Raw genomic sequence first — 13,940 nt, forward strand, 5'->3', positions numbered from 1 at the left:
GAAAATAATATCTGTAACATATGTAATTATTCTGTTCTGTTATTATTTATTAATTAATTGTCCTCAACAAATTGATCTTTCAATTAATATTTGAGGCAAAATACATTTAGTTTAAATTTAACATGTGACGTGTTGGAACTTTACAAACCTTGAAAGGCGTTACATAAATTATATACACAATTCATTGTCATGACTATTACTACTTATAATAATAATAATAATAATAAAAGTAATGATAAAGATAAATGATATATTTTGAACAAGAATATTTAACGTGTTTGATGACGACATTCCCTCTCAATCTCCCATTGGTTACTCGTTGACCGGAAGTAGACCGTGACCCACTCCTTTCTCTTTGCTCCGTGGCATGTTGCAACACAAGCTACTCACAGCGGCTGGTTTTCTCTCTATCCCGCGGCTGTGAGCACCGACATGAATGGACAAAGACAGGAGTAGGTGAGTCTTTGCTTTTTTAACTCTATATCTCAGTAGCAGCGCGTCTAACAGCCGTAAAGTAATATGAAAGTGTAGCTCCGAACATCGCTAAGCTAGCTACAGAATCGTGTCAATATCCGGTTGAGATCTTTCAAAATAAATGTATACGAAACGTGTGGGATCACGATTTTCAAAAGAGACAGATACTCAAGATCGAGCACTTGTCAATTGTTGACTATAAAACCTCACTGTGTATATAGGCTTTTGTCATATGAGAAAAAAAGGGCGTCATAGATGGTCAATCTGACTCAAGACGAATCAGCTCTGATCATTTTGAATACATAACTGAGCGACCAGGCATAATTTCCTACAGTGACCACAAGCCCAGTTGTTTAATAATTCAGGAACAGTTATGTCAATTCACTGGAATTTATGAGTCCTTGTTGCTGTATGAATGTTTAGTCTGAGTTTATTGCCGTCAGACGGAGTAAACGTTCATACCAAGGTGATGGCATCACCGAAAGGTTTGCACCAAGGTTATATTTATCTGTATTCTGGTACTTGACAGGTATAGAGACATACATATGTACATAGATGAATTCAATTCAGGACAGAGTCTGTGAAACAAGAACAAAAACGTGAGATTTTTCTTTGCGTATGTTAGGGCCAACGGGATGTTGAGTGAGCGGATCCAACGAGTGATTCGTGGCTTCAGAAGTGTCCAAGCCACAGAGGTCACCTCGAGTCAGAAATGTTCCAGTGCAGTTCAGTATGAACACGTGACAGACTCGATACATTGCCGTGCTCGGTTCATCTCATCCATTGAATTCTGATGAACTTTACACTCTTTAGGTTTACGTCTCTCTCTCCGCTTGTGAAACTTTGGGAGGAATATGGACACCTGCCAAAATATGATTTACTTATTGGAGTTATGAAGGGACTTTGCAAAACCTTGTGACTTTGCAGAATGGCTCCTTGATAAATATGTTTTATTGAGCACTTTTAAGATTTGCTTTTTTGGCAAGTTAACATTAAACAACTGACTGTCTTGGAAGGTGTTTGTCTTTAAAGTCTAATTTTCAAGAGGGAAACTAAAATTTGGCACCAATTAGAAAAAAACAGTGCTGTTACTTTTTGACTAGAAAAAATAATAAATTGGATCGAAAATCAAATCTGCTTTCTCTTTTGCTGTCAAGCTACAAAGGAATGGTTTGTTAACTACGGTAGGTGTTTTGGAATATTAGATGGATGGTTTCCAACCCTGACACTTTGGAGCTCTGCTGGTTGACTCGACTGGCGCCAGGTTAGAAAAACAGCATCACTCAATGTGCTGAGGGGCTGCGGCTGTAGGTTTGTGTGACCTTCAAGGAACAATGGTACCTGGCGTGTGGTGGATGATATGAACCGACACGCTCCAGAAGTCATTCAGAAATATATATAAACATTTACATAAATGTAAATAACGAGATTATCGGAATCAGAAATAATTTATTGATCCACAGGGGAAATTGGGTTTTGTTACAGGTGCTCCATCCCAAGAATAGAAATATATATACTGACCTAAAATGATAATAAATATTAAAATATAAAATGTAGCTAAGAAGAATGTTAAAAAACAAGAAGTATGTAAAAATTACTGTGCATTATACTACAATATATATAAACTGTATATATTTTAGACACGTCTATCACTTGGGATGGTTTCGCACTACCACTCCTGTAAATGTGTGTATTCTGTGTCTGATTGTTCTATGTAGTTCTGTGATTTTATTCCATTTGATATTATTCTTACATCATATTTTATATGATATTATTGTACATGGTTAAAGTGGTCATTGTAAATCAACAGGTGTAAATAAATTGTGTTAAATTATGAGAAACGCAATCTTAAATGTGGTGGTTGATCTAAATAATGTGTCGTAATGTTATATATATAATTTGATTCGTTAAATTGCTCCTTTAGCGTTTTGACTGTTTCTGAAGAAAGTGCCGCTTTTATTTTGAAAAGAAGACTGTTTAACCGGAAGTCGTTCTGTAGCGTCTTGCCGGACGCTGAGCTCGCCCACCAGCTTTCCTCTGTCCTGTTGTTTAGCGGGGAGCTAGTCTCCGTGTGCTAACGAGGACAGTCCAGGTCCAGGTGGAGGTAATTCTTCATGTTCCTCGGGTTCAAACTGGACCTTTAACATGTACAAATCCCACGTTGTCACAGACAAATGTTTTATTCATTGATTGAATGAAATTGTCAATATCAGTGAGGTTGATAACAGGTTGACAGAGTGGCAGCACAGTGTTGTGATATTAAGTGTCAATGTTTCTGCTCATCCCCAGGGCTTTAATCTGAACCAGATTATTTCATCTAAGCCTTCGTGCTTATTCACCGGGTAGTTAAAGATCTTTGTCTCATTGTGATTGATTTTGCAGGTGATCGTCTGGTGGATTCACACAGGATCAATGTATGAAGTCTTGGAAGCCCTAGATCTTCATAGTAAAATGACATAAATGTTCTTCGAAATCTCCATGAGGATGTGCAAAGGCATGTCACTGGTGATGTGATCTGAGGGGAGAGGGAATGCAGACTCGTCAGCTATAGCGTGTATGTGAGCGTGATGCCCAGGCGGGGGTTGCCGCTCCAGGGCCGGGCCCGTTGGCTCTTTCTGGGGCTCTTCCTGCTGCTGGTGCTGCTGCTGTTCGCATACCTGCTGGAGTGCACCCCTCCGGCGGACGTCAGCCTGGCCCTGCCCGGCCTCGCCGGAGAGGCCTACGGGAAGGAGTATTACCAGGCCCTGCTGCAGGAGCAGGAGGAGCGCCACCTGAACCGCGCCGCCAGTCTCAAGCGGCAGATCGCCCAGCTCAAGCAGGAGCTGCAGGAGATGAGCGAGAAGCTGAAGCTGCTGCAGGACAAGAGGGAGCCGCCGGGGGTGCAGGGCCTGGCCGAGGCCAAAGACCAAGAGCCGGGGGACCTGCTGGAGTACCTGCACTCTCAGATCGACAAGGCTGAGGTCAACACGGGGGCACGGCTGCCCAGCGAGTACGCCCTGGTGCCCTTTGAGAGTTTCACTTCGTCCAAGGTGTATCAGCTGGAGATGGGGCTGACTCGGCACCCGGAGGAGAAACCGGTGCGCAAAGACCGCAGGGACGAGCTGGTGGAGGCCGTCGAAGCCGCACTGGACATCATCAACAACCCGGACGAGGAGGACGGCGTTGATGACGACATGCCGATGCAGAGACAAACCTACACAGAGGGTCACTTTATCGAGGGTAAGACCCAGAGTACAAAATTTAACTTGATGAACGAAGTTGATACAGTTTTCCATTGTTGTTTTATATTCTTTTATTTTGGCAGGACTGTACAGGACGGAGCGAGACAAAGGGACGCTATACGAGCTCTTCTTCGCCAAAGAGGATTCCAGCAGCTTCCGTCACGTCACGCTCTTCAGGCCCTTCGGTCCCTTGATGAAAGTCAGGAGCATGTCCGTGGATACGTCGGGAATGATTATCAACATCATTGTGCCGCTGGCGGGCAGAGTGGAAACGTTCTCACAGTTCTTACACAACTTCAGGTGAGAATGAATCCGGCCCTCATCTGCTTAGACATCATCCGGCATGTTCAATTTCGAATTTGCATTCGTACTCCTTGCCCATTGACTTAATAATAACTTTTAATATGTTGATACTCGTTTTCAGGGAGGTGTGCATTCAGCAGGACAGACGCGTGCACCTCACAGTGGTGTATTTTGGACAGGAAGGTCGACAGGAGGCAAAGGCATCGCTGGAAAAAATGTCACGGTTTGTCTTCTCGCTGAGAAAGAGCTTCTTGTGTGCCTGTGCTGCTTCACATGCATAATATGTCATGGGAATTTTTTTTTTTTTTTTCGCCAGGGAGGAGAACTTCTCCAATTACACTCTGATCCCAGTGGACGAGGAGTTTTCAAGAGGTCGGGGTCTGGACATCGGAGCCCATGCCTGGAAGAAAGGCGACGTCTTGATGTTCTTCTGCGATGTTGACATCCATTTCACGCTGGAGTTCCTGAACGCCTGTCGTCTCCAGGCTGCTCCAAGTAGGTTTTATCATGTTGTTTACTCAGATTTATTACATCATTTATAGTCTCATTGAACTTTTGTTTTCAGGCTGAAAAGTGGCTAAATCTACCGCACTTGGTCGTTTCTGTGTTCTAGACAAGAAGGTCTTCTATCCAGTGGTGTTCAGTCTGTACAATCCCGCCATAGTCTATGGGAATTTGGAGCTGGCTCCACCTATTGAACTCCAACTGGTAAGGACAGAGAACGTTCACATTGAGCTCCGATCAGCAATGTGTAGAGAGACGGTTTAATTCTGTCACTTTGTTGTGAATGATCATCTGTTTTCCTATAGATTCACAAAAAGGATGCTGGATTCTGGAGAGATTTTGGGTTCGGAATGACGTGTCAGTATCGGTCAGATTTCCTAAATATTGGTGAGCATCATTTGTCTCAACAGTGGCGTCATGAACGCTGTTCGAGAGTCATTTAACCTTCTTGCAAATGCATCCTATTCCTCCAGGAGGGTTCGACCTCGAAGTGAAAGGCTGGGGTGTGGAAGACGTCCACTTGTACCGGAAGTATCTCCGGAGCGACCTGATAGTCATGCGGACTCCAGTGTCGGGCCTTTTCCACCTGTGGCACGAGAAGCAGTGTGCGGACGAGCTGACGCCCGAGCAGTACCGCATGTGCATCCAGTCCAAAGCCATGAACGAGGCATCCCACTCTCACCTGGGCATGCTGGTTTTCCGCGAGGAGATCGAGGCTCACCTACGCAAGCAGGCCTTCAAGACTCAGGGCAAGGCGGAAGACTGAGCGAGCCTCCGACGCACCTGACGTCATTCCGGTGTTAAGACTGTGATGTGCTGACAATATGGACGTGAATACAGCAAAGACACGTTTACACGGATCCTTCTGCATTTCACCGCGCAGATGTAGACAAATGAATGTACAGAAACGAGCCTTGATCAAATTTCAAACTCTCACTGGAGCCTGACAGCCAGATCGAAAGTACACGATCGAGTTGGTAATATTTAACCTGCTGAAGGAAAATTTACACACATAGAACGAGCAATACATCTCTTTAGGATTCAGGCGGGACGTTTCATTTTACATTTTGCAGTCATTTCAGTTCGCATGCAAAACCTTCCAGCTTCATCCAGTTTCTTCACCACATCCTACACCTTCTCTGCTGCAGAAGTACCGTTTCACTGCTGAATGTGAATGTGTGGAAAAACAAGGTCAGACCAACCAGCCATCAGTGGCGAGTGGAAAAGCAAAAAGTCACAAAATGCTGACATGTCTAAATTAAAAACCGAGTCATTTGCTGCAGACAAAAGGAATAGTAAGAAGTTGCACTTCCTCAAAATGAAAATTTATAAAGTCAGTTAACCTCTAGTGATTCTAAACTTTATCTTTAGATCCAAGCAATATTTCACAATCCAGTAAAGTATTAGCAGGTGTTTATGGAGCCATATTGTTATGTTGGTGTTTTATATTTGTATATTACACAGTATGTTCTGGTCGTTTCAGACGTGGTAACAAAAAAGGGACCTTTTCTTTGTGTTTTATGTGACAGACAAGTCACTATCTAACTTTTTCATCTTTGCTGATGACGGTTGTGTGATCAGTCCATGCATGTTGATGAATTAGTTAAAGAGCCATGGAGCAAAGATCTGCTTACAGCATGATGCAGCGCTGCGATGTCAGGACTCTGACGACCAGCGTTATTGTCCAAGACATTGGTCACCCGCAGCACTATGATTCCTAATACTGGACTGAGATTGAATGTAAATACTTTTCTAATACACTTTTCCTTTGTATCATACATGTGACGTGTGTGTGTGGATACTTATGTCATACGTGCCTAAATTGACGGGACACGTTGAAGAAACTGTTTTGGAAAATGTTTGAAAATGTGTTGACGGCTGTAGGTTTGTTAATTTTATTAGACGTTTTACAGCTGAAGAGTCAAGATGTCAGGTAGAAGGTGACAAGAAAGCGGGTTGTTCTCACATCTCATCCTGTACTTATTTTTAATCAACCTTTTTTTTTTTTTACAGGTATTACAGCTTTTTGTAGTCAGTGTCCGTGCCCTGCAGGAGAAACGTTCTACTTCCCTCTCGGCAGACGCCACAATTCAAACGGCAAGAACTTGCGCAAGGAAAATGATTTATTTGACATTTTGGCCATGAAATCAAATTTCTGCATTAACTGCTGCTATGTCATTTCTGCAGTTGCCATTTGATTCATTGATACACACTTTCTGTAAACTTGACCAGTTCTATAATTTATACTATAAAAAGTTAATAAACACGTCAAGTGTCTCTAGCTCATTTGTATGTTTCTTAATTTAAGACAAATGGCATAATACAGTCGCATTATTCATCTGTATACAATAAACTACATTGATAGAGTAAAAGAGAGGAGAAAAATAGAAAAAGCATAATCAGAATCCAGAACTGACATGAAATAAATCTAATGGGAAAGTTTCAGACGGATTCCTTCTCATCCAGGATACTTCAGTGTGTTAATGTGCAATGTTTTCTGGATGGATCCCCATGGTGCTGTAGATCTCTTTGAGAATCAGCAGAGTGGTGTCTTCGGATTGCCTAGAAAATAACAGTGTTAATAAAGAAGCTTTATCATCATCGGTTAACAGTCGAAGTGGTTGAGCTACAGATGTGAAAATGGAATCCAATGTGTTGGAGAACGATTCAGAAGATAAGCAGTGAAGTAAGAACGACACAGAACACGTCCTCAGTAACGTGTAGTCAAAGTGTGACCACTTGCAACTTGATTATTTCTTATATTGGTTAATCTATGAAACATCAGAATACTGAATAGTGCTCATCACAATGTCACAGTTCAAAACCCAAAGATATTTAAACTCAGTAAGAAGGAAAAGGAGCTGATGCTTACAATTCACAAAATCCATCAAATTGTAGGGCTTTTTACACTAAAGTTTATATATATGATCCTTTATCAAAACAGTAGCTGTTCTGTTGACCCACCACAAATCATTTCAGTTCTGGTTGGTAGGTGGAGGAATTTAGATCTTTAGAACCTTTTTTAACATTTGCTGTGTTAAAAAAAAGCCAGAATGAAATGAAGTGCTCCGTACCAGTAACAGAGGTGACTCTGGAGGGCAAACAGGTACTCGTTGAAACTCTCGATGGGCTTCTCCTGCAGGACGTAGTCGATGCGATTCCCTCCGTTCAACATCCCGATCTTCACCTGAGGCTCCTCCTCTCTTTGTGGCTCGGGACCCTCGAAGATCTTATTCTCTGTTGCAAAGCAGAACAGAGTTTAATGTAATCTCACACAATCGAGCAATCACGTACACTTGGTTGCTGCCGAGTCAGAAACACTCACCCTCCTCCGCCTGCATCTCCTGCTCTTGGATTTGATTGGCCACCATGGCCAGTTCAGCCTGCAGCTGGGCGGACGAGGTGTGAGCTCGGGCGAAGTCGTTGAGCGTCTGCCAGGCGCTCCTCAGCGAGCTGATGAAGCCGTGCTTCAGGTCCGAGCCCATTCTGGAGAGACTCTCCTTCAGCTCTGTAACACAAGAGGCACCCATCACTGCTTCCGTCTGCATGAACAAGCTTTTCACATATGATAAGGGTCCTTTTAAAATATGTATTTCTATGTAGACAAAAAATGCCAAACATAATGATGAATGATTTTGCTTTTTACACATTGAGACTAGTTGCTTTTTCTTCATTTCAACATATCAGACTAGAAGAAGACCAACAAGAGAAAGTTAATTTTGACCTTCAGTTTATATTTTTTTGCACGGGCAAGATACAATTAAAAACAAATCACAGCTCAGTCACTTTTGACATTTTTTGTGCAACAGCAATTTCAATGCAAGAATAGGCTCTTTGTATTGGAGCACCCCGCCCATAAGGGGCAGAGAACCGCAGACACCACATCCACTAACACTCGTCAACAGCTAAGTTTAGGTGCTTAAAAAAAGAAAGAAGTGTAGCTGCACCAGGTTTTAGTATTAACTCATTACATATGACTAGAACTCAAATCGTATAGGTCGTACAATAAGTTATCAGTGGTCAAGTCATCTGAAATGATACGAGCAGAAATGAAGAGGTAAATGAGTGAGTGTCGTACCAAGATGAAGCCTCTTCCTTCCTTTGTGATGAGGAATCAAAACAGGCTTCAGCTCCAGGTCTGGTATTATGAGGGGCTCGACCCTGTATGCCACTGGGTCCAGCTGAAAAAAAGGGATGAAACTATTAGAGGGAAGTGCATAATGTGACAAACTTACTTTGCTTTCGTCGTATTTTGATCTGTATTTCCACCCAGAGTAATGAACGGGAAAAAGACTAAGAATCGAGCCAACTGGTGCACATTGGAATTTGTACAAACAGTGATTCCTTCAGGATGCACAGGATGAAAGAGCAGAATACCGGATGGTAAATATTGAAGAATCTCTTGCATGTGGGCAGCTGGTACGTCTCCTCGATCTTCTCCAGGCCTCGGACCGTCAGGAACATGCCGATAGGAGAACCCAACGCGAAGAAATTCACCGGCTCAAAGTCCAGAGCATGGTAGACCACTGACACCTACAGGACAATACATCAGTGGAGTTATTAACTGAATGTGTCAAGTCGGACTCAGAAACAACTGTAACATTGTCCACACCTAAGTCACATTTACCTGTCCAGTACCAACTTCAAAGTAATTGTAGTTGACGTGGATGGAGGAGACAGTGTTGCCCACAGGAAGTGTCTTCACTGCAGGATCAGGGAGAGCTTCAGCTGCTGGAGGCGCAGCTAAAACCTGATTCACCTCTTTGACCTCTGCTTTCTTCTCCTGCGTACATGAAAGCACGACAGGGACATGAAAAATAAAAGAGCGTTAGTCATCACCACTGGTTTTACAAGCTGCACACACACTCAAGAGGCAAACGTACCTGCTTATTCACTCTTTCTTTGACGAACTTGGCGATCTTTTTCCTGGGACCCAGTGGGATTCCCATTTCCTTCAGGTCCTCAATCGTGCACATGAGCTGGGAGAGAATGACAAAAGGGACTAAATCAAATAGCTGCCCTGAGAGTGAGATGAGGAAAAACATCAGCTTTTAAAATGTTCCTCCGTGACCAAGATCAATTTTTCTACCAAACCAATGTTCTTGAATTTGAACTTGTGGCTTTTATTCTTACAAAAGATTCGTGATCAATCTTCTCCTCGTCAAAAGTGCTCTTGTACTCGGACAGGCCGAGATTTTCCAGCATAGTGGAGAGATCTTCACACTCCTCTTCCTCTTCTTTAGCCTCCTCTTCCACAGCCGGAGGAGCGATGGTGTTACTTTCCTGTGCGACGGGGGTTGCCACCTGGTATGGGAAGCAGAACATACATTGATGTCTTGCAACATTATTTTGACCTGATCCATTATGTACATACCAAAGTTCTAAAAAAACTTTTATGATCAATTATTACATGCATCACAATCAGAGCGGGAAATAAATACAGCCTTTTAATTGCAAGTTTCTGATTAGCAGGCTAATAGATGATATGTTACTGCCTTGATGTGATTAATTAGACTAACTGGTGTATGACCTGTTTGGTGTCACCATTAGAAGCGTGCATGACTGGCGTGGGCGTCGCAAGGGAGCCATCCTTCTGATTTGAAAGCAGGTCAAAGAGGATCAGGGAACCTGTGATTACATCGAGAGACACAAACAGATTGTAGGAGAAAAGTAGGAGAGACCGGAGGTGTTGAAGCTACTGGAGTGGTGAAGTACCTAAACTGTGTCCAGCCACTGACATTCCTCCTCTGTAGTCCGGGTTCCTCGTCTTGAACAGGGCATAAAGTCTATTAATCTCTAGGGCAACTGTGTCCATGATGGTCTGGCAGTAAGTGGGACTGTTGTAGAAAAGCACATCTAATAAAGTCTCATTTGTAAAGTGACGTAACCGTCCAGTGCTGGGCAAGGTGATCTTCTTTATCCTCCTAAAGAGAGAGACAAGTCTGTAATTAATGGAGTCTATAAAAAAAAAACACCAGTGAGTTACATTGAAGAACTGTTTTCAGACATGAACTGTGGAAATACCACAGTACCGTGTAAACCCAACTCTCCTCACCTGTCCACGCCGGTGGCGTCTCCGTGTAGAGACGTGTGCCACTGGACCGGTAGGAACTCCACCCTGCTGATGGCGTGCTCGTCCACCGATTTCTGAAAGTGACTGTGCAGCAGCTTCAGCGACACGCTACGGAAGTCATCCACTGAGAGCACAAGGATTTTGAATAGTTGATTTCATAACAAATGTCAATAGTGGAGGGTACAGTCTCACCAACACTGACAAAGGGCGCGAGTGCACGGTACTCACCGCACTCGACCATACTCCTAAACCTCAGGTCACACACAGGACCGATTCCATGAACCATGAATACAAGATGATCCACCTTGGGGAGCTCGCCTGGAAAAAATACACAGGATGGAAATGTTGAATTTGGATTTTACTCTCTGGTCAACACAGTCAGTTAGCGCTGACCACTTCACATGCACCAAATATTTGAGTTAGAGTTAAACTGTGTTGTATTTACAACCAGATGTTAAAAATAATTTCATATTGCTATTCAATAACTAACTCATTTGTCCCAGATGGCGCCGTGTTAGGTGGCAGCAGCACCTAACACCTAACAGTTTAGAACTGTGATGTGTGCTGTGTGAAACATGCTGCTGCTACACCAGGATTTCCCAGCTTGGGATGAATAAAGTATTTATCTATCTATCTATCTATCTATGACACAGATTGTGACAGCTAACACCTCTACAATTACTTTTGAAATGCCACATTTTATCCCGAACTATCTGAGCTTTTACATATGAATCTGTGAGCTTGGAGTTTGTTTCCATTTACACAATATATACTGTGTTTTATTTGTTTGTGTACACTTAGATTTAATTAACAAGAGGAGTTTCACTACCATCAGGCACTTCATCGTGGTCATCATCTACCCCTCTCTTCACCACTCTGGGCCTGGTCTGCCCGTCCTGAGTTGTGCCCCATTCATCTGGAATGGAGGAGGGCTGAAACTGCACGATCACCTACAAAAGGCAAAGAGAACAATAGTCACCTCTTATTGAAATCAAACTGAAAGGATTAATCATCACAAGAAGACTACCACTTAGCGCTGATCAAGAAAAAAAGGCTTACCTTTGGATTGTGCATGACAATTGTTTCTCCTGATGGGAACTCCAGTCTACGGTGCCACTGGTTGGTAGATACGGCTTTCTTATATTCTGCCTGTATGTAACGACATTATACAATCAGTAAGCTACAATGCAAAACTGTGCATGCGCAAGAACTGAATGAAGAAATACAAACATTTGACAGGAAGTAACAATGTAAGAAAAAATATGTTTTTAGTAAAATTGTAGAAGTGACACAAACCTCCAGCTTGTCACTAAATTCTTCAGAATAGGGGATAAAGCGACTGTCCGTGTCCCCTTTGTAGAACCAGCTGCAGCGGCGGACCTCTGTAGGCTCCTCCTCCCAGAACACCGCAGTGCGCATGCGATCGTAGAGCTGCACGTCGTAACGTCCTCCATCTGTTCGCACTATCACATTTTCAGGGTCTGGCTGAACTGAAAGAACAAAAAGGGCCACAAATACTTCAGAGCGGATCAGACTTTCACCGAGCTATGAGAGTACCAGCGATGCTGAGCTTGTTCAGGTTTTGCCTACATGTCCTGTCTCCTCTGGTAGAGGACTATTTCATCATACCTGAGTTGTACGTCTCCTCTAGCTGAAGAGAGTCAATGATACTGAACGGAAGCCAGACGCTCTTTGACTCCACTTGCTTACAGTAGAACCAATGAGGCTGAACAGCTTCGTAGATATTGTAGTTGTACGGCATCATTGGACCTGCTGGGACTATCGCTCCGGCAGTGGTGGGTGGAGGTGGTGGTGTTTGGAACAGTGTGGGGGGAGGCTAAAAAAGAGAAGAAGAAAAAAATCATGATTGTAAACTTCCTTTTCATTAAGGATGGTTGCATTTGAGGTATGTAGCCGTCATTTCATTGACTTAATGAGTCAATCAAGTATCTGACAAACAAAATCCACAAGGGTCACTGATTATCTTATATCTACCTGTGTGAATGCTGGGCCTGGCGGAGGGAATGTCTGTGGTGGAGAGCCGAGAGAATATGGATTCTGCTGAGGTGTGTGCATCGGCGGCAGGACCTCTGGAGCTGGAATATACGGACTGGCTCTGCTGCTGGTGGGGGTGTGTCGGTAGGGGTTGTGACTCTGTGGCTGCATCTGGGGAGGAGGTGGGGTCATAGCAGCGGGCGGAGGAGTGTGGCGGCCCATATGGCTCTGGTAAACTGCACCGCCAAATGCCAGAGGAGCGGGGTTCATTTGTGAGCCTGTGTGCATCGGCGGCGTCGGCGGCGGTGGAGCCATGCCGACGCTGCTGGGAACAGCAGCCGGGCCCATTGTCGTGGGAGCTGCTGAAAGGGCCGGTGGTTGGTACGGCAACTGGCCAATGGATGCGAATGGATCGCTGCTGGTTACGGGGCTGGAGAAGTAGTTGAACGTAGAGGGGGCTGGTCCATTCCCATAAGTTTGACCCAGAAAGCTGTCCTCCTCTCCCACGTCGGTGGAATCATCTGATAGACATCGACACAGAGCAGTGTTTACATTCTGAACAGAGCAGCACATATATCTGTGACTCTGTAATGGACATAGATATGTATACATATACACACGTTTATACATGTTGTATACACACGCGCGCGCACACACACACACACACACATATATATATATATGTATATGTATATATATATATATATATATTATGCACTCATGAATCGTGTCCATCACACTTCCCCAGAGGCCAAGGTGTCACCTTCTAAAACAAGACTTGAAATAGCCGAATTAAGCCAATTTGAAGGAACTGTTTTGACGATGTGGAGCTGTACATCCTCTCCAGACAGCGACACATCAGAGACTGTGTGACCGAAACAAACCGCTGTCAGCTGCTCTCAACCAGCCTGACAAACGACTAACGACGCAGACAAATCGGTTCGCTCTCTTTCTATTTCTAAATTACCAAACAACTGCTGACAGCAGCACGAACAAATACAGTTAGCTAGCTAGCTTAGCCTGTTAAGGACACCGCTAATGTTTGGACATTTCCTCCTGCCGGTATTTTTTTCCTCTCACCTCCTGACAGCACCGCCGTGCCAGTGGCCTGGCTCACCGGCATGAAAGGCAAGTTGAAGTTAAACTCCGGAGCGCCGCTGAACAGTAAGTTTGCCCCGGTGTTAGCAACATTATTATTTTTTCTATCTGCCATTTTCCCTTGGAATTACACGTAGCCACTACTGGAGGCAGGCAGGCAGCGGAGGGACCAAAGCGCACACGCAGGTTTCACTGATCTCTAACGCGTCGCTGCGAGCGACGGTGCTCGAGCACATCGCTTGTAGATCTGCTGAAAACCACGCAGCTCGTCC

The 13,940-nt window shown here is 43.9% G+C and overlaps 2 protein-coding genes across 5 annotated transcripts; one reads left to right on the plus strand and one right to left on the minus strand.

Annotated features, from left to right (window-relative positions):
* Window positions 1–323: 323 nt before the first annotated feature.
* csgalnact2 (chondroitin sulfate N-acetylgalactosaminyltransferase 2) lies at window positions 324–6,783 on the plus strand. Of its 4 annotated transcripts, XM_035606408.2 has the most exons (9): window positions 338–456; window positions 1,100–1,199; window positions 2,857–3,693; window positions 3,779–3,995; window positions 4,120–4,221; window positions 4,315–4,493; window positions 4,612–4,706; window positions 4,808–4,889; window positions 4,976–6,783. In XM_035606408.2, the coding sequence occupies exons 3-9, from the start codon at window positions 3,042–3,044 to the stop codon at window positions 5,266–5,268; spliced, it is 1,620 nt and encodes a 539-aa protein (XP_035462301.2). In that variant the 5' UTR covers window positions 338–456; window positions 1,100–1,199; window positions 2,857–3,041; the 3' UTR covers window positions 5,269–6,783. The 4 variants fall into 4 exon arrangements, with proteins under 4 accessions (XP_035462300.2, XP_035462303.2, XP_035462301.2 ...); XM_035606407.2 differs by lacking the exon at window positions 1,100–1,199 and having other exon boundaries at window positions 324–456; XM_035606410.2 differs by lacking the exon at window positions 1,100–1,199 and having other exon boundaries at window positions 324–452.
* Window positions 6,608–13,899, minus strand: LOC118283940 (SEC23 interacting protein). Its single transcript, XM_035606401.2, has 18 exons — window positions 13,651–13,899; window positions 12,571–13,091; window positions 12,205–12,412; window positions 11,872–12,065; window positions 11,635–11,724; window positions 11,405–11,525; window positions 10,804–10,893; window positions 10,558–10,699; window positions 10,218–10,426; window positions 10,033–10,130; window positions 9,636–9,806; window positions 9,386–9,481; window positions 9,130–9,285; window positions 8,880–9,035; window positions 8,581–8,683; window positions 7,828–8,010; window positions 7,577–7,739; window positions 6,608–7,064 (listed from the first exon to the last, which is right to left on the minus strand). The coding sequence occupies exons 1-18, from the start codon at window positions 13,781–13,783 to the stop codon at window positions 6,983–6,985; spliced, it is 2,916 nt and encodes a 971-aa protein (XP_035462294.1). The 5' UTR covers window positions 13,784–13,899; the 3' UTR covers window positions 6,608–6,982.
* Window positions 13,900–13,940: the final 41 nt, after the last annotated feature.

The sequence above is a fragment of the Scophthalmus maximus genome, chromosome 10 (assembly GCF_022379125.1).
Source record: "Scophthalmus maximus strain ysfricsl-2021 chromosome 10, ASM2237912v1, whole genome shotgun sequence".
Lineage (NCBI taxonomy): Eukaryota > Metazoa > Chordata > Actinopteri > Pleuronectiformes > Scophthalmidae > Scophthalmus > Scophthalmus maximus.

Coding starts and splice junctions, on each gene's coding strand:
- csgalnact2 (XM_035606407.2), top strand. CDS start 3,042: ATGCCCAGGCGGGGGTTGCCGCTCCAGGGCCGGGCCCGTTGGCTCTTT. Junction 4,222..4,314: donor TCGCTGGAAAAAATGTCACG/GTTTGTCTTCTC, acceptor TTTTTTCGCCAG/GGAGGAGAACTTCTCCAATT. Junction 4,494..4,611: donor TCGTCTCCAGGCTGCTCCAA/GTAGGTTTTATC, acceptor TCTGTGTTCTAG/ACAAGAAGGTCTTCTATCCA.
- LOC118283940 (XM_035606401.2), bottom strand. CDS start 13,783: ATGGCAGATAGAAAAAATAATAATGTTGCTAACACCGGGGCAAACTTA. Junction 12,066..12,204: donor AGAGGAGACGTACAACTCAG/GTATGATGAAAT, acceptor TTGTTCTTTCAG/TTCAGCCAGACCCTGAAAAT. Junction 10,894..11,404: donor CCACGATGAAGTGCCTGATG/GTAGTGAAACTC, acceptor TATTTTTTCCAG/GCGAGCTCCCCAAGGTGGAT.